We start from the raw sequence: 20,506 nt of genomic DNA, 5'->3' as shown, positions 1-20,506 counted from the left end.
ATGTTTCCAGGGTCCTGGGATCGAGCCCCACATCGGACTCTCTGCTCAGCGGGGAGCCTGCTTCCTCTTCTCTCTCTGCCTGCCTCTCTGTCTACTTGTGATTTCTATCTGTCAAATGAATAAATAAAATCTTAAAAAAAAAATAGGAACTTGGAACTTCTTTGTTTTCTCATACTTGGAATAAATCCAGATAGGTTTTTTTGTTTTGTTTTGTTTTTGTTTGTTTTTTACCATGGCCTGCCTGGCCTGACCCTGTGCCCCTTACCTCACTTTTCTCTTGTCACTCTATTTCTTACTGTTGCTTAACCAGGAATGGACTCTCGTCTCAGAGCTTGGGTACCTGCCATTTCCTTATCTTGGCACTCTCCTGTGCTTGGCTTTCCCCTTAGTTCATTCAGATCTCTTTTCAAAGTTCAACAGCATCCCTTGTCACTCTCCATTCCCTCAGTCTGTTGTTTTTTTTCCAGAGTACTTCCAACTTCTGAAATTATCTTACACATGTGTTTGTCTATTATTCCTCCAAAAACGTAAAAAGGGGTTTTTATTTATAAGTACATCTCTGCCTAGAGAAGAATGCCTATAGGGGCTTAATAAGTAATTTTTGAGAGAATGATTTATTTAACTCTCATTATAGTCCTAAGAGATAGATATCACTGAATGCCCATTTCATAGGTTGACCAAACTGAATCTTAGAGGAGTTAAATAAATTACCCAAAACCCACTGAGTTCTGAAGTAAGGGAGCAGGACATGCCTTGGGTTAGCTTTGACTGGTATGTATTTCAGATATGATCACTGAAGCAACTGAATATATTCTATACATAAGTAGCAAATCTGATTAGAGAACAAGTTATGCGGGAGAGAAAAACAATGTGTAAAAGTTTTTATTTTCCCAAGGGGAGAAGCTCATAGGTGATGGTTAGGTTCTTGAGGCTAAAGCAGAAATGTATCACATAGCTAAATATGACCCAGTTATAGAACCTTGAGCCCTGAGACCACTGGGGAGTAGAAATAGAAGAACTGGTATTAGCACAAGTCTCCTGGCAGTGTATAAGGAGGCAAGGAACCAATGGGGTCTGGGACTGTTGGAGCAACTTAGCCAGGAGGCCTACGTCTCTGCAGTGAGTTGGAGTTCCCTGAGGCAGCACTTGAGTACAGAAATTAGTCATAAACCGAATGATTTTAAATTGAATACTTCCTGCCATTAATGTGTTTGTATGCTTATAAAAGCAAGAATAACAAAAATGGAAAACCATAAAGAAAAATAATGGAGAGACAGTATTAGATGTGGTTGACATTAGGCTGGTCACCCAGCGCCTCCAGGGATGGATGGGTTGCCCAGCTAGGGGAGTGGCTGAGAGGTATAAGTAAAAAGGCCTGAATACTTTGATCCAATCCAGGCCCAAGTACTTCAAGTCCCTTGCAACATGTACTTCTGCAGAACCTCATCTGTGATAGCAGATTTAGTTGCTCAGCTAACAAAATGTCTCTACTGGCACACTGGCACCAAGAGTGGTAGGTTCTGGTTGTCCAGTGATGAGCACAACAGTCATACTCCCTGACCTCCTACGGATAATCACTTAGTGAGGAAGCAGAGGTTAAATAAAAATTAAAAATTAAAAAAATATGTGGTGCTAAAGTGCCATTAGTGTCTGGGAAAACATAAAACCCCCATAATATTGACAACTCTATTAGTTAACATATATGTAAAGTACTATTTTCATGTTAAAATAACAATATGGGTATTTAGTCAGAGAGCACTTTATCAAAATAACACAACAAAATTATTAGTATAACAAAATATTTATTTATTTAATGCTTTTAAATCTTTAAGTCAACCACTCGGTTACTTAAGTCCTGATCAACTTAGATCACTGGCAAAATTAAAGAATACATATAGACTTTTGATATGAAAAAGGCAAATGTGGACTCTAGTAGGGATCTTTGTTTCTACCTGCCCACCATCCACTATTCTTACAATGGCACCTGGGTTTCCTGTGGTGAACTGCCTCTTTCCTACTATGGGTCCACGAGGTACACATCTAGTAATCAAGATTAGTACTTTTCTGTCCTGGCTCACAAATGTGTAATCCCAGGCAGACCAATGACAATGAGGTCCTGGACTTAGCCGAACTATTACGCAAGAAGCTCTTATTCCCAGGGAATCAGAAAGCGGGCAAAACATCAGTCTGGAGCTCCTGGTGGCCATCATTTTGCCTGAGAATGAAGCCAACTGAGCCCTTTAAAAACAGGTTTTAGAGAGTAGCTTAAAATTACAACTGGGGGACTAGATCTTAAGTCTCAAAACAACAGGGTCTTATCATTGTCAGATTATGACAATGCCATCTTTGAAAATAAATACACACGCTTCCCAAGTCTCCGAAATCATTTTAGAATATAACCTCTTTCTAGGAAGTAGCAAAATGAAAGAGCGTTTTTAGTAGTCTGACAAAAACTGTCCATTATTCTCAACATTAAAAACTGAATGCAATGATTTAAAGAAAAGTAATACATTACTGTTTGCATAATATATACAGAATCATGTGGTTTCTAGTGATTAGAATTTCATACTTGGAAAGGAATAGAAGACAGTGGCTGAGAAGCACATCCTCTCATAAAAGATACCTAAACGGTACACTTAGGATGACTAATATCAAGGATTTGAACATAATATAGTTTTCCTCAGAGGAAACAATCTTAGTTTCTAAAGAGCATTCACTTCTGACATCTCAATTCCTGATTTTAGTGGCTGCACACTGTGTACCTCTGTGCCACACTTAGGACAAGTAAAGTACACGTCAAATAAGAAACTACTTTTAACACAGTAGTAACAGAAGATATGCTCACATCCTATGGTGTGAGGCATGGTGGGCCACTCTCCACACAGAGAACACTGTTTGCCACTGGTGGATAATGTATTGTCACTATTAGAAGCCCCAGTAAGAGGAATACACCATGAAGACAACTTAGCTTTCAATTTCTGGATATTAATAAGTGGTAAGAGAAAAATCAGAAACTCAGCAAAACCATGCCAGAGAAGTTCCCTATTCATATATTCAAAGTCAACTTCACGTATGTTTTGAGGCTTGCAAAATACAGAACGAATGCCTAGGAGACGTTCTGTCAAAGTTGCAAACTTGCCCCTCTGAAGGAAAATCAGGAAATTAATCAGCCCACCTAATTTAAAAAGTCCAACCATGATATTCATACACTGCCTGGCTTTCCCAAATGATGCCAAATGACGGTTTCGAAACAGGTCATAGCAGCGCTCTTCCAGCCACGTCCCGCCAATCGTACACACAGCATACCACAGCTTCTGATTCTTACTTGGTGGCTGGTACCTCAGCTTTGGGGAAAAATCATTTTTATACTGAATATTCAAAATGGATTGTCCCACAGTGGCATTTTTAGAATAGATGGTGAATCGCCACAAGAAAAGCCATAATAATGCTTTCACCTCTGGTTCAAAGTGGGCTAACAGCCCTGGTTTAAATCCATGAAAGCACTGAGAAAACTGGGACCAAACTAGCTGCTCCAGGGCCTTGTTCAGTTCAAGTGCATCCAACTGACTTATTCTCAGCACTCTGTTCGTCCTTTTCATGTTCTCTTCTCTGGAAGCCATGTCTTCTTGGAAGGTCTCTAGGGGTAAAGTACAATAGGGAACATCAAACATTTGCAAGCTTGTACCATCTCCTCAACCTACACATCTAAAACTGCAATACACAAATGACCAGGGCCCACTGAAGATGGAGCTGGCAGTAGGTGTCAAGCAGCGGCAATCACCTCTTATATGGAACCTTCTCTTTCTTCCCCCACTCCTCCCTCCCTCCCTCCTTTTCTTTGCTCTTCTTCTTCCCCCCCCCCCTTTTTTGGACCCTCCTCATCAAAGGAATAACAGGGTATAGCAAGTTGTACCCTTTTCCCACAAATATCTCCAAGTAATCCTCCTTGGTCATTTTAGCAGGGAGATAATAAAATCCTGATACTAACAGTGATGAACCTAAATAATAACATGACTAATGGAGAAATACATGAGCTTATTAAATATAGAGAACTCTACGGAACATTCTAACGGATGGTAAGTCAAGACCTCGGGTTAATTGCCAGCTCTTCTACTGACTCCAAAGGTATATACATTTTTTAACAAGTCATTTAATCTTTCTGAAATATGTTTTATATCTATAAAGTTAGGGAAAAAATCAAATGAACAATCAGCGTTTATTATGTTATCACACTATGGCAGAAAATGAATTCTAGCACAAAACAACATGAGTGCAGAAATGCTGTTATTCAGATACTAAGAAGATACATATCACAGTTTTCTAAGAAAATCATGATGTAAAAATATATACAAAGACCATTTCAACAATTAACTAAGGAATCATAGAGGTACTAAGGGGACAAAAATCTTTTAAAATGAAATAGAAAAAGCAGATTAGTGGTTAGCTAGGTGTGACCGACGCATTCAAAACACATTTATTAAATGCCTATTAATACAAGCCATAATGATTAAAACACTCTGGCTGCTATCGTCAAGGAGTTAGAGACCAGTTTAGATATTTTACTTATTATTAAAAAACTGGTAAATTCAAACTATAACAAGAAATCTGTTTCAGCTTAGTTTCTAAAATCAGCCCTGAACACATGGAGCTTGATCTAGATCATGCACGATTTCTGGGCCTTCAAAAGGCCTAGTGCACTAATTTAACACTAAGTTATAGAGGGAGGCATGTATCACACTTAAGTTCACTGTCACCGACAGTGTGGCCATTGTGATCTTGGACAAGTTACTTCACTTAGTTCTGCTTTATTTTTTTCACTTGCAAAACTGAAGGCCAGAGATAAAATGACTTCTAAGTTCTTTCAAATTCTATTTATGATTTTTACTAAAAAGATATTAAATGTAATTTGTTAGAAGTTAAAGGACTGAAAGGTACATCCTAAAATAAAGTTGCACCTCTTGAAACTGGGAATGTATTTGACAATTAAAGAGGTTTTTGTTTTCTGACAATTAAAAGGTTTTACAGAGGATATTTTTATCTATCTACCTTTTTTTTTATTTATGCAGAGGATGTTTTTAAATTATTCATGGATCTTAGATGACTTAGTGGCAGAAGACTACACACCTAACAAGTTCAAGTATAGGAAACAAAAGGGCCTACTGAATAATAGGTGTTTAATTGCTGCTTTCTTCTTAATCTAGATACTTGACAGGAATGCTTCTCTCCCATAAACATCATCTGCCTTCTGGGGTGATCTCACCTTTTTCCCTTTCCTGCAGTCCCTCAAAATTTCACAGTTTAGAGGTATTGGGGGGGGGGGATTTTGCCACACGTTCTGTGAAATCCTTGCCTCATACTAGCTGGGAGCTATAGCAAAAGAAGACGGGGGTTAGAACCGAGGTTCCTTTCTTCTCTCTACAAATGTCGTCAATCCCCAAGGTTTTGCTCTTTGCCCCAAATATTTTTCTAATCCATTCACTACCCTATCCCCTGCAGGCCTCTTCCTAAATTCAGCAGCTCTCATCTCTCTGTTGGATTACATCTAATTGGTCTATCCCACCTTTTGCCTTTTTCAGTGCATTTCCCACACTGCAGTTGTTCAAACACACAAGCCTCCCAAACTATCCCAGCTTGCTTTCCTTCCTAACCTGTTAACCTCTTGTCATAAGGTGCCCCCTTTACTTGTTCCCTAGTGAACATTTATGGTCTGTTCCCTCTATCTGGAACAGTACGTTCCCGTGTTTTATTGAAAAATTCAGTTTTCAGTTTTTAAGTACTAAATTTTTAATAGGGGCTTAGGCATCACTTCCTTCTGACTCTCCAAACTTGAGTTGGCTGCCTCTTCTAGCTATTCCCTTAGCACTCCATTCTTCCACTTTCTTGGCCTCTATGTACTGTACACAGGCTACTTTTTAAATTGTCTACTTCTTCCACTAGAGGATAAACCCTGTTGCAAAGACTGAGTCTTGTTACAGTTGTATTTTAGCAACCAGCACAGCTCCCAGTGCACATAATGCATACTACACAGACTAGATGAATAAGATAAAGAAGGGTTAGGTGAAGGATAGAAAACACAAATTCCTACCCAGTAGCCTTTAAAATTATTTCAAATTATCGTATCTGGACTATCGATTATTACCTATTTCAACACATTTTTCATACATCTGCTGTTTACCAGTTACTGATATCATAGTAAAACTGACAACAGTCTCAACCCCTTGTGGAGACTACAATGTAGTGAGGTGAGGGGTGGGTAAGAATGTGCTATATAAAATAATAAACAGGCAATTACAATAAGGTGTTAGGAATGATATGCAAAGGGAAATTCAGGGCATTATTTTTGTCACTAGACCTCAGAAGGTCAGAGAAAGCTTCAAAGAGACAATATCTCGACAACTACCTAAAGGATTAGCAGTGTCAGTCTGGTAAAGGAAGGTAAAGGAATGTAATACCAAGCAGAGAGAGAGCAGGTGACAAGGACTGAAGGTGCAAGAACAAAGGGCTGGAAAGGAAGACAGGAGACCAATAGTAAAAGCCAAATTGAGGAGACTGTATTTTATCAAAATGGTAATGGGGAGCCACTGGATAGTTTAAGAAAAGAACTAATCAAATCTGCATTTTAGACAGCTTGTTCTGGCCACATTCAGAATGGATTTGAAGCTAAAAAGACTCAAGGCAGAGAGAGACCAGTTAAGATGACTGTTATGTGATTATTAAAGTGATCAACGAGAAAGTTCTAAATTATAAGGTTATCAGTAGGGATGGAGAAAAATAAGTATCTTTAAAGCCACGAGGAGTTAAAGCTTTAAAGCCATGGTTTAATAATAAGCCAAGAATAACTGACTTGAGTAACTGCATGGTGGTAGTCCAGCTCTCTGAATAGGAAACACATGCAGTGATACAGGTTTCAAGGGAGAGGTAATAACCATAGTAGTGTTAGAGATCTGAGGCTCCTATGAGACAGCTCAGTAGGCAGTTGTGTGGAGACAGGAGAGAAAATATGGGTGGAGATTTGGGGAGGGGGGTGTCCCTCTGGTAGGACTAATCGACTTTAAATCTACTTGATCTACTTAAACGCTAAGATCAGGAAGGCAGTGAACTAAGCAGGAGCAGTAGATCCTGCCCACCTAAAACGCGCTCCGCTTTCTTTGTAATAATATAATTTTATTTATAATTTTATTCTCATAGTTTTCCTGTTCCCGCTAGCATGGCTGTTCAACAGTTTTATTCACTGGCATCACATACATCTTTGGGCTTTCAATCTTTCTATGCCACAGTCTTCACCATCAGTCCTGTCCTTCTTGGCTACTGGTTTTCAAACCTGAGCATTTATCATGATCACTTAGATTTCTTAGGACTGTAGTGTCTCAGAGCCAGAGTTCCTGAATCAGTAAGCCTGGAATGGGAGCCAAGAATCTGCATTTCTAACAAGCTTCCTGGGGATGTTGAGAATGAATGGGCTAGTCACTTCAAAGTGAACTTCATTAATTTTTTCTGGCATATCTACCATCCATACAGCTCCATGCTGCCTGCCAGCTGCCTGCCACTCATTTCTGTTTAGTTCTCATCCCTATATCCACAGTGGCTGTTAAAAATCTGGCTCCCCCTTTCTTCGGTTAAGTAGATCCTGTGAGATTAGAGACTACTCCATGAATTCCACAAAGGCTATGGACATCAATACATCCTAGCCCTGCTGGCTGCTTGGGATGCAGAGATAAACAAAACATCTTGGCTCTCACTTAAGAACCCTAACCAAATCTAGTTAAGGGAAGCAGGCAAGTAAACAGACAACTAGGGTAGTAACAGAGGAATATGGTATCACAGGTTCTCAAAGACAATATATAACATTTTGAAACTATCTCAACAGAAAAAAAATTCCAAAATCCATGCAAAAAGCATCAATAAATAATATTATTCTCACTTTTTCTGCAGTTTACAAATTTTCTCTAGTTTATAGGCATTATGTAATTGAGGGAAACAACTAGAACTTTTTTTTTTTTTTTAAACCCCGGAAGCAAACCAAAATCCACAAAATTTTTGCATACATTTACCAAATCATCTCTATTACCTCACTATTACCTCTGGGATAAAGTACAAACTTCTCAGATACAACCTAGCCCAATTCTGTGCCACCTCTCAGTCCTAACTCTGTGCTTTTTCCCATGTATCCAAAACACTCACCTTCCCTGCCAACTCTTCCCACTGCCCACAACTCTCTGCCCTTCACATTCCAACTTTATTTCAACATTCTCTGTGAAACCTTCATAACTATCTCCAACTCCTATTATCACCACCTTTAACTTTGACAGCAACTGTCTGTGCCACTCACTTGAGCCCTCAACCATCCTGTGATTTCAGTCATGTCAGTACATCTTCTTTCCCTAGTTTATCTGTAAGCTAGTTAAGGGAAAGTGCCTTATCTTACACTTATTTCTCAAAGCACCTGCCACCTAAAAAGAGAATGATTTCTAGCTCAGTTTCACTCATGAAAAATTCTACAATCATTCATGGTGTGTGGGAATATAGCACATGACTCCTTTACTGTCATGGTGTCTACAACTCTGTATCTTTCCCAGATTTCATATTCTGTGGTCAGCAAAGGAAGTTCTCAATTATTGTCAAATTACCCTTGAAAGGCTCTGACCATACTGGACATGGATGGAAGTTCAGCACTACCAGATCCCTCCTCTTACCTCTCTCACATTCCAAGGATTGGACTGGATAGAGTGCTATTTTTTTCCAGTTGAGTATCAGTTAAAATACATGGCTTATGTTAGAGGACCAGTCATGCCAATTCATGTATCTTTAAATACTAGAGTCATAATCAGTTCTGCATTATGGATGATGGATTTGTTATAATTGTAGAATAAACCCAAGGATGGACTCACAGTAGTTGCTCAATAAATGTTTGTTGAATCTATGTGCAACAGAACGAGAAGTTTGGTAGTTAATTGGTATACTGACTGAATACTATATGAGAGCATCTGTATGAACTGGATGGTGAGGGAAGCCTTCTCCTCAGGTTTCGTACTCATATTTAGTAAAATACTGGTCTGAGGGAGTGATGTCTCAGAAGAATCATCCATTTCAAATACTTCATTTCTGGAGGAATCATACTTATTATTTAGCAAAGATAGGAATTTTTAATGGCTGCCAGAAAAGGAGACTTTTAACACACTCTAACCAATCCAATATTTAATAATCTTTATTATCAAAAAATTCTTTCTTATCCCTTCTGTTACAGTTTAACATTTTTTTCCTTTCCTCTTTTTCTCCTTAGGTCTGGCCTCACTGTAGATTAACAACAGCTGGGCTCGATCTTCTCCCTGTGTAAGACTCTTTAATGGACCAAAAGACTATCATTAAACTGTTCTTCAGCCTTTGCCTTTCCAGATGAATAATTTCTCTATTTTTTTTGTTTCAGGGTTTATTTTCCAACATTTTAGTCATTTTTGTGACTTCTTTCACTTGTAAACATAGAACAGACACTGTCCATTACATACCATAGTCAAAGCAGAATACTCTTCCTTTGCTCTACATTCATATTTAGGCAACTTGACAGTAGAAAAGTGTATTTAAAAATCAATCAGACCTGAGCTCAAGTTCCAGCTTTGTTACTTACTTGCTATGTGATCTTAGAAAAAGTCATTACTTCAGATTCTTTTTTTCTTCTTAATTTTAGGGAGAGGCATGGGGGAGGGAGGAGGAAGAAAAAATCTCAAGCAGACACCATGCTGAGTGTGGAGCCCAGCACGGAACCTGATGTGGGGCTTGATCTCACGACCCTGAGATCATAACCTGAGCTGAAACCTAGAGTCCAATACTTAGCCAACTTTGCCACCTAGGCACCCCTACCCACAGATTCTTCAAAAAGTTGGAAAGAACAGCTACCACACACACAAAGTTGTTGACATTAAATCAGATAATGTTATGAAAGTAGTCTGGAAACTGGAAAGTATCATTATTACTACATTATTGCTGCTTTGGCTAGGGATGGGCATAAGAAGAAAAGGAGTCCAAGTTGATTTTGGCAAATTTACTTCAAAAGACTGAAATTTTCATTATTACTTATACTAATGCCTCAATCTGTGGTGAAAGAACTTTTTTCCCCCAGGAAATACTAACTACAAAATTAAAATATAATTGTGGTAGTAAATAGTGAACATGATCTCACTATTATGCGTGCACATGGAGGCGGACTAGGTGGGAAGGGGCAGAGACATGGTTCAGTGGAACACATCACACTCCTGTATCTTATCTGAAAGGAGATTATGGAGGTGGAATTCTGCAAGCATAGGGATGGGTTTCGGCATGACCTGCTCCCTTGGTTATTTAACCCTCATCGATATAGTAATGCCTATTATCAGGAAGCAAAGAAACTTTAGGAATGCACACTGATAATATCTGACTCTAGGGTGCTTTGCTGAAATAGGGCATGGTACAGGCAGTCCAGACAGGCATCCAATTATGGTTCATCACTAACATGTGACACTCCATTCCTCTTCTTTTCCTTTTTCCTCTTTTCAGGACAGATATATTCATTCTACAATATTGGCTTCAGAGATGGGCAGGGCCCAGCAGTAGAAGAAACTTATAAAATAGAAATAACTAGAAGTTCAATCAGCCTGATCATGGAAACCTTTTCCCTCCACTGCTGTACAATAATATTTGCCCATAATAAGTGTAAAGCACAGAAAAATATCATAAATGCCTTTAAGTCACAAAGTTATTTTCAATATAATATAAGGAGTGTGTTTTAGCGAACACTAATTCTCGGACAAATGGCTCAATCTAACTAATATTTTTTGAGTGCTTACCAAATGCCAGGCAATCTCCTAGGTACCAGGGATTCAAGCCAAAAACTTAACTCTCAGTTCACTTCCTTTTATTCAAGCTTTTTTAAAGAAATAGAATGTTACTATAATCAGGACTAGCCAAAACAAAGAATGAATCTTGAAATGTGAAGACACCATGAAGGATCACAAAACTCCCCTGGCAGAAAAGAAAAAAAATGACATTTAAGACACAACACAAGAACAGGCTGTGCAAACTCCAGATATGTGCAAGCCATGAAACCTGGCCATGGTTTATCTGGAAGATACTGGGATGAGTTCCCAAAGGAGCTGCCTCCTTAGTGATTTAACCTCCATTCACTGTGGCTGTGTCTGTTACCTGGAAGCAAAGACTCAAGTCATCTGCCATAACTGAGCAAAACAGGCTGGCAGGGGAGGCTGGCTGAAGAGTTAACCCACTGCAAAAAGCCCACTGTAGGGAAACCGGAATGATTTCACAGGCATGAATAATCACTAAGGAGAAGAGACCTAATGAGATATATTTTTAAAAGATGAATCCATTGATAGCAGAGTTCAAGAAGACTGAAGAAAACAAATGCTAAAGCTCCCGAAGACCAGTGAGAGGATATGTACTACAATGCAAGGCCCTTAACGAAGGTGCTAATAACGTTCTGAAAGAGTTAAAATAATGACCTGCTTCATTAAGAACTAATCAAAATCAAAAAGATTATGGCGCCTTCACATTTTTGGATCAAAAATCCCTTTTTTTTTTTTTTTTTTTTTTTTTTTTTTGGTAAACCAGTACTTTCCTGATTCTGTTACAGTGATTGCCATCCACACCCAACATTAAGCCAGTCTATTTCTACTTACCTTCAGGAATTTAGTTTAAGTAAGGTTTAGTGATGCCCATATTATAGGTTCTTGTAGATTAGTATCTAGTTTCACAAAAGTGGGCTCCAACTTGAATAGTTAAAAAAAAATACAAACTAATCTTTTTCTTTAAAGCTGGGATTGTTCAGAATTGAAACGAACACCATCAGATTTAATTCAAATTGATTTTTCCAGAATGTCAAAAACAGGCAATACCTTTTCCTACTCTGCCATGAAATCTCATTCTTTTAATACACAATTCTATAACCCTTTCCCTTCCCAATCCCCATTTCCCAAATTGCACTAATTTAAGATTCTAAAGGGCCAACGCAGAGGGAAACATTTATAGTCATGCAAAGAGACTCATAAAAATAATTAATTAAGGGGCGCCTGGGTGGCTCAGTGGATTAAGCCGCTGCCTTAGGCTCAGGTCATGATCTCAGGGTCCTGGGATCGAGCCCCGCATCGGGCTCTCTGCTCAGCGGGGAGCCTGCTTCCTCCTCTCTCTCTGCCTGCCTCTCTGCCTACCTGTGATCTCTGTCTGTCAAATAAATAAAAATAAATAAAAAATCTTTAAAAAAAAATAATTAATTAAAAGTGTACTTGGCATTACACAATATGTGTTTAGTGAAGAATACTACTACGTTAAGGATATGGAAAAAGATAGTCAAGGCAAATTATAGCATCTATAGGGTTAGTCTGATTAACTTGTCCCATAAATATGTTTAAGACACAATGATCTAGCACTAAAAACGATTTAAAAGGTTTCCTGCTGACATTTTATCACTAGACATGTCATACAGCTTTTCTTTCAGAAAAAAAAAAAAACAAACCCTGAAATTTGTTTACTAAGAGCAGTAATTAATATATAAACCTATTTTTAAATAGCTCATCTTTTTTTTTTTTTTTAAGATTTTATTTATTTGACAGAGAGAGAGACACACAGCGAGAGAGGGAACACAAGCAGGGACAGTGGGAGAGGGAGAAGCAGGCTTTAGAGCAAGGAGCCCAATGTAGGGCTCCATCCTAGGACCCTGGGATTATGACCTAAGCCAAAGGCAGACACTTAACAACTGAGTCACCCAGGTGCGCTTATCCTTCCCTTTTATGCTTTCCATTACCCCAAATAAAAACTTTGTCATCTGTATCACATTCCAAAACCAAAACAAATGACTGAATCACACTAAAGAAGGAAGAATTTTCAGAATGTATTTCAGAGCTTTTACTGAGTATAGTACAAATTATGAATGAATGTATTTTATTTAAAACATGTTATTGACAGAAATCTATCAATAAAAATGTGAGTATTGTCAAGGGCCTGTCAATATTAATGTAATTATGATTAAGGGGATAACATGGATTTTTAGCTATAATACCAAGTAACATCTCCTACATTGCTGCTATCAATATACACATTATTATTGACCTGTTCTGAGACTTTCAGTACTAGATGTATTACCATTAGGCATATTTGTCAATGCATGCTGCCTACAAAAACTCTACATTTAAATTTACAGTCCTGTAAACTTTGTCAGCAGAAACATGTGATTCCCAAGTATTCTCTAAGGTAACAAACCCATGTATGCACCCACTGCCAAGCCATCCTTTTTCAGATCCACAATAATCAACTAATTTTTAGTATGACAATGTTGCTGCCACACTATCCTGAGGGTTCAAGTAATCAAAATGGATGAGACGATATACTAATTTTTTTCCTTTTAGGTTTGAAAACATTTTAAACTTACGTTTCATATTATGAGGTTATGTGAATAAAGTTCTATAACTGGAGATCTTAAGCTTTGAAACTACACCCTACTTTTTATTTCCTTGTGTAGTCAGATTTACTGTCCATTGTATTGAAATCAATACTAATAAATGGGACATGCATCAAAGAGGGATTTAACAGGACACCGATTCCCAGAACACATTTCAAACATGAGCAAAAGAGAAAAAACTATGACTGAGACCCATTAGGACACTGTGACCTCTGGCACTGTGAATAGGCCTAAAAATCAACAACCAGAAGTTCAAATCCCACTTCTGCCACAGGCTTGCTAAATGACTTGTCACTACTGTTTTGTTCTACTCTTTCATCAAATATAAACCAAGTTTCAATAATTTATAGGTATCAAATGTTATAAATCCAAATTGTGCTCTTTTGGATATGGACAAGATATGTTGAAATTTTAAAGTTCTATTGTAGACACTAGACTGCTAGCTATATACTTAACGTAATCCTCATCAAAATCCAAATAGGAACTTTCTTTTTGGGACTGGTAGTGAGTACACAATAAAATGTTTTAGGATAAACTTCAAAATCTCATAAATTGCTCAAAAAGACGAACAAAGATAAGTAACTTGTACTAGCAGATGGGAAATATAGATATATTTTTTAATTTGGGAAAAAAGGGAACTCAAATCAAATACTACCACCAGTAAGATAATTAGTCTTAAACAACTGAGCACCCCCCTATTTCATTTACTTATTTAAGACACTTATTCAAGCATCTAAAATTAACATCAGTGTTTCCCTCTGGTTTTTTTAAACCTTAAAACAGAATTTTCAATACTTTGGCCTAGCTTTAGAAATACATTTTTAGGGGCGCCTGGGTGGCTCAGTGGGTTAAAGCCTCTGCCTTCAGCTCAGGTCATGTTCCCAGGGTCCTGGGATCGAGCCCCGCATCGGGCTCTCTCCTCATCAGGGAGCCTGCTTCCTCCTCTCTCTCTCTGCCTGCCTCTCTGCCTGCTTGTGATCTCTGTCAAATAAATAAATAAAATCTTTAAAAAAAAAAAAAGAAAAAAAAGAAATACATTTTTAAGAGAAAAGCATGGCACTCATAATCTTCTCTTTCAGAAAGTTGATACTTCTGAGTCTTTAAGAGAAAAAGCATGTTGTGAAAATAAAAAGCAGATGTTTGAGTGAATACGGGGAAAGAGATTAAACTGGTTCTGATTAGTTCTGTACCTGAGACCAGGTTCACCAACAGGCTGTGTGACTCTGGACAAGTCATTTTATTACACTACACTCTCTAGCAGTTAAAAGATACAAAAATAAATTTCAAAAAACCAACTGTGTAAAGTCTACTTATCTAGAATCGTTATAAAAACTATTCTAGGAAACCTTGGAAGAGGAAGAAAAAAGAAGAGCCATTTCCAACTACAGAAATGATAATGCTGAGTGTGAAAAAGGCTAGAGAAACTGAAGAAATTAGAACAGAACATGAGAGACAGAGACACAATCATAGAAAAAAAATAGCAAAGCATCTGGAAGACAATATCCACCAATTTATGAGTTTATGACTAAAGTACATATATACCACTTACCAGTTATCAAGTGCTAAGAAGGGACTATCATACCTAAGTATCCTTTGCAAAATTAAGTATTAAATCATTTGATCCATACCAGTACTATGAAAGAGGTTCTTTTATCATTTACATTTTAAAACAAGGAAACTAAAGCACAGAGAGATTAGCTGACTTGTATAAATCACACAACTAGAAGTGGCAGAGGCATGCTCCGAACTAGTGTCCTTGACTGACAAGGTGTGATGGGCCTAAAAGATGAACAGAAATACTTTAGAAGGACACCACAGGACATGCAAATGGGGCTATTTTAAAAGTTTAAACACTAAGAGATTAAGAGTATAGCCATGAACTACAGCAAAAATTACACTCCAAGGATGAACAAACAAGAGCTACAAGAAATATATGAAGCAACTAGATCTTTAAGTACTCCATAAATTTAGAAAAGCGCTCTAGAACCTAAGGAGAGAATTTTAAATAACTTGCAAATTACTGGCACACATGTTTAATTGCATATTTTATGGCATTCAAGACAACATGGAGGGACACTTGGGTAGCTCAGTTGGTTAAGCCTGTGCCTTCAGCTCAAGCCATGATCCCAGGACTCTGGGATCTGAGTCCCTCATCAGCATCTTGCTCAGCAGAGAGCCTGCTTCTTCCTCTGCCTGCTGCTCCCCTTGCTTGTGCGCTTTCTCTCTGTCTCTGACAAATAAATAAACCTTAAAAAAAAAAAAGAGAGAGAGAGAGACAGAGACAGACAGACAGACAACATAGAAATATCCACAAAGGAACAGAGGTATTAGCAATGGGAAAGAAGGAAGTACCATGTAATACATCATTGTGTGTGAGGCATTATGTTTTCTTCACACTCTTTATCTCATTTAATCCTCATAACACAGTAAATACTATCATGTCCATTTTAGAAGACAAAAGTTAGACGTGAGGAGATTAACAACCTGTTTAAGGTTGTACTGACAATCAGTAAATTTCCGGTAAACAGTAGAGAAACTGTGGAACGCACAAAGGAAGTTAATAAGTAGTAAGAATATGTGGTAAACCTGGAACAAATTCAATCCCACAGAGCTCAAAGCAAATTTTTTTCCCTCAAGATCATTCACAAGACCAGACTGCCAGTCAAGCTTCCAGGACTATAAATGGGGAAATAAAGTAAAGGACTGTGGTAAAGTTGCCCATGTTGCCTGGGATGCATCTAGTGTACATTCTCTCTCCCTGACTCTACACATGTGGTCAGAAAACCATTCAAAGAGCCTGAATGCCCAACATGAACAAAGGGAGTATGTGGGTGAAAAAATGAGGCATGAACATTCATTTAATTGTTATGAATACACACTAAATGCAAGATAGAGGAAATGCCAATTCATTTAACACTAGAAGGGAACAGTTATGCAGAATCAAAATGGAATTACTCTACAGCTCTTGGGTTTTTTTTCTTAATAGTAAGAAGACAAGACAGCACGGATGAAATTTTATCTCACCTTATTCACAGGCAGTTAAGAAGGGAAAGGTCTGAAAAAAAAAGAAAACATATTAAATAGAATAAAACGCAATATAGAAAAGGGCATTTTGATTGTATAGATGGTAAAAGATTGAAAAGAAGTTGATTAACATTGCACAATGGGAAGGACAGAGGGTGCTAGACATCGTCTTCCCTGCTTCCACTTCCATGTAGAGAAATAACAGCACTGGCATTTACACTGCCAGGATTACACGGGGCAAATGGAGCAGTACAGAGCTTTTCTCCAGAGATTTCTTCCACATACCAAAGGAACTGAAGAGGAACATGGAATGTTTAGAAACTGCTGTCATTTCACAGGAAGGAGGTAAAGGGGACATCCAATTTGTTTTGAGGTTGCCCAAGATAATCGGGGAGGGAAAAAAAAGGAGTAAGTGATTCAGAGCAGAACTTTTGTTCAAAATAAAGACTGTGCATATGGCATACATTTTCTATGTGCCATAGGAACCTGAGCACAGGAAAGTGCAAGAAAGAAACTTTAAAATTACCTGATGCTGTGAGGAAAACATGGGGCTAAGACTTAAAATGCAAATTTACTAACTATGCAATGTTGGGCAAGGCTGTTAACATCTTTAAGATTCAGTCACAGAATATGTAAAATGAAAAATATCTGCCCTTCCTATTGCAAAGATTATGATAAGCTTCAAAATTAAGCAAAAAAATTTTATGGCTAAAATACCAGGGAAGAAAGAATAGAGAAAAATAAAAAAATATGATTATGATCACAAAAAATTAAATTTGAAGTTTGTATTTGTTAAACAAATTAGACAATATAGACCTGTTCGTGACTTTTAGTAATAAATTAATGATGACTGTATCTTTTACTATTAAAAAAAGTTACTAATCGGATGAATGGATACACACTGGATACAAATGAGTAATTTGAAACAGAATCATAATGCTGGAAGTAAATCCAGATCATCTAGTCTAAGATATGAATTTAAATTTCTTAACAGAAACACTGTTTCAAACAGAACACATACAAAAGCTGTTCTTGTAAAAAACGGCTATCTGCTTGGTTTGTCTCTCCCCTGTGTGGCTCCAGGAAATTTATATAGGAATTCTTCTTCAGAACAGATTTAAAACCACAGATTGAATGCTACCCCAACCCCTAAAAATGAAGAGAATAAGGCCATGAGGTAGGGCTGGTCAAAGGAAACCAGAGTCAGGACTAGCACTCTATTCTCTTTACTTAGTTTAGTATTCTTTCTACTATGTCCTGTTACTTCCATTTTCTTTATCTTTTTTTTTTTTAGGAAAAAAATATATAATAAATAATAATAAAATAAATAAGTATATATGTACTTTTTAGGTTTTTGTTTGGTGCTGTTGTTTTTGTTTGTTTGTTTTTTTTTACTTTTTAAATAATTCCATTATCTTTCTTCTTTCCAGTCCCCTTCTGACTCAAATCACTGAACTCTAATGATTCTGGATACAAATATTTGATAATATGGGCATATCCGAGAGAAGATAAAGTGAAAAAAAAAGAAAAAAATAAGTCAGCCATCCCAAGTTTATTTTGTTCAGGTTTAACTAACGGTAACATATTAGGGGAAGATGTTTAGACTGCAAATTGTGGTGTCGATAAAGTCTCAAACTTCCTGTAACTGCCTGAAATTGTTAAGGTAAAAAATTCTGAAGGGGCATCGCAGAATACCAGAATATATTAGATGTGGACACTCAACAACTTGGTCTCGGGAAAAGCCCTTTCACTAAATGTGGTATTTTTGGAAAATGTGACCTAAGAAAAGAAAGAAACAATGTCTTTTAATTTAAAGCACCAGAAGAAAAAGGTCAATGATTTCCGCACTCTCAGTTATCAAATATCACTGTTAAATATAACAAACAGCAAGCAATTATGTAAGACCATTCTCAACAGCTCTTCTTCCCGAAGAAAATTAAAACTGCTTCTAAGTTCACAGGCTTTCAATAGAAACTTAAGCATTGACCTCAATTTTTGTACCAAAATATAACACTTTTTTGGTAGCAAATATAACACCTTAAGTATGACCATCCGATATTACGTAGTTAAGACACTGCGTAATTTTTTAAAGTCACTCTTAAAAAGCAAATCTCACCCCAGACAAGGGCGCGGAGAAGATTTTGAAGTGTTTTAGAAAGTCACCTCGTGGAAGGCAAAGGAACTCAAGCCTAGCTGTGTTTTTGTTTTTGTTTTTTTCTTTTTCTTTTAATGGTGCCATTCTAAGACTATTTTTAGGAGCTCGGGCCTACTTCATTGCCTTTCCCAAATCAGACTTTGATTTTGCTTCTTCCAGGAAAACAGGAAGCCAATAAACAGGCAAACTCAAGATAACGGCGACAGCGACACCGTCGCGAAACTCCACGCCCTCCCAGCTGTAGCGAAGACCACAGGTTTGCACTCCGGCTCTCTCGGGCAGACACTGACCTTAGGAGTCTGCGAAACGCCCCCGTTCCACGTAACTTTCTCTGAGACATTTTCTGGGAAGCTTGGCTTCTCCTAGCAGAACCTGGATTACCCAGGCTTCCGGAACGCGCGGGCTTCCGGAGCGACGCAGGACCCGGAAGTGTCTGGGAAAAAAGGGGAAATTAAACCAAGGAGAACTAAGCTTCCGAGCGCGGCGGAAGGTCCCGGACGGCCCCACCACAGCGAGCGCGGAAGAACCAAAGGCCCGAAGGGCCGAAGGGCCGAAGGGCCGAAAGGCCGAAAGGCCGAAAGGCCGAAGAGCCGAAGAGCCGAACAAGACACGGGCGCGCGGTGATTGGTGGGCTGGCCACTCTGAGGAAACCGTATCTGATTGGCAGGACAGTCGCGAACCCGTCAGCCCCGAGTCGGGGCCTCGCGTGAAGAGGCCTCGGTGTCAAGAGGCCGCGGGGAAGCTGAGGCTCTCTGAGGGCAGGATTTTTTTCTGCCCTCGGACAGCGCGGCGTGCCGCCGGACAAGCGCCGCTGAGTGGCAGTGGGGCGCCTCGGCAGCTCCTGGGCTCCTGGCTCGCCCAGGGTGGAGGGCTCACAGCGGGACGGCCTTTTGGGGAGAGGAGCCTTCGGGGGAGGCGGGCGGCAGCTTCGGGGTAGGGACCTTTTTGCTGCGCCTGCGTGCCGTGGGTGGGTAGCTTGCGGACTTCTGCAGGTTTAGAAAGGAGGGTAGCCGGGTCCAGTTAGCCGTCCGGCTCCACAGCCTTGGCCCAAGAGGCCCTGGACGCGCTCGCACCGTGGGGGAGTGAGCAGCCGGGCGCAGCGTGGCCCGTCAGAATGACCCGGGAACACGTAGAACACAGACAGCCAGATGGCCCACCCGTGGATAACGAAGTCTGAATTTCTAGGACTGGCGCCTGAGGGAACGTATTTTTTGAGCGTTCACCAGGCAATTGTGTGTAGCTCCGTGAACTGCCACTGCCTCCTGATTCGGTAGTATGGACAGTAGTGTCTTAGCTGGAGGGTTCGCTCTAAGCTTTGAAGAGAGGTTAGGTAAACCTTCCAGCACGTAGTAGGTCTTAAGAACGTTTTAGTTACTGCCTCACCCCGTTCTCTGCTCCCCAGGAGCACAGTCCTACAGCAGCTGGGCTGTTACGTGTTCCAGAGCGTATCCTGTAGAAACAGGATTGCAAAACAACTTTTTAAGTTGTTGTTTTTTTTTTTAATAATTTTTCTGTGGAACAGAGTTCATGTTCTGTTAGCCAGATTATGAAACATTAGGGAAAGAAGAACATTTATTAATGAATCATAATACTGTTCAAATTCATTTTTACATCAAAGGTGTACAACTTAGCATACTTCTAGCTGCAATTTTGTTGTCGTCCATCTGCTAAGGAGATCTTGGAAAAAGCAGTCCTAAGAAGGATGATGTTGATGGTTTTCCAAATTAGTAAACAAAACAAAACAAAACAACTTCCCAGCACATGAACCGACCGTACAAGTGAGACAGAGTAGCAGCTACAAGTTAATAGGGTGTGTAGGTCACGTGTAGGTCACACGGGAGGGGAGATTTTTCTACAGCTGCAGTTGCCTGATAAAGTAGTTGATAGCC

The 20,506-nt window shown here is 38.9% G+C and overlaps 1 protein-coding gene across 2 annotated transcripts; it reads right to left on the bottom strand.

The window, feature by feature from the left end:
- Nucleotides 1-2,068: 2,068 nt before the first annotated feature.
- On the bottom strand, nucleotides 2,069-19,196 carry PEX2 (peroxisomal biogenesis factor 2). 2 transcript variants are annotated; one of them, XM_046023525.1, is made up of 3 exons: nucleotides 18,908-19,193; nucleotides 16,463-16,493; nucleotides 2,069-3,637 (listed from the first exon to the last, which is right to left on the bottom strand). In XM_046023525.1, the coding sequence occupies exon 3, from the start codon at nucleotides 3,618-3,620 to the stop codon at nucleotides 2,703-2,705; it is 918 nt and encodes a 305-aa protein (XP_045879481.1). In that variant the 5' UTR covers nucleotides 3,621-3,637; nucleotides 16,463-16,493; nucleotides 18,908-19,193; the 3' UTR covers nucleotides 2,069-2,702. The 2 variants fall into 2 exon arrangements, with proteins under 2 accessions (XP_045879481.1, XP_045879484.1); XM_046023528.1 differs by lacking the exon at nucleotides 16,463-16,493 and having other exon boundaries at nucleotides 18,908-19,196.
- Nucleotides 19,197-20,506: the final 1,310 nt, after the last annotated feature.

Source organism: Meles meles, chromosome 1 (genome assembly GCF_922984935.1).
Source record: "Meles meles chromosome 1, mMelMel3.1 paternal haplotype, whole genome shotgun sequence".
In the NCBI taxonomy this organism is placed as follows: Eukaryota; Metazoa; Chordata; class Mammalia; order Carnivora; family Mustelidae; genus Meles; species Meles meles.
The sequence above is the reverse complement of the archived record's forward strand: the minus strand, read 5'-3'. Positions and strand labels throughout refer to the sequence as shown.

What these genes read in the sequence shown, in the direction of transcription:
- PEX2 (XM_046023528.1), bottom strand. Translation starts at nt 3,620, where the DNA reads ATGGCTTCCAGAGAAGAGAACATGAAAAGGACGAACAGAGTGCTGAGA.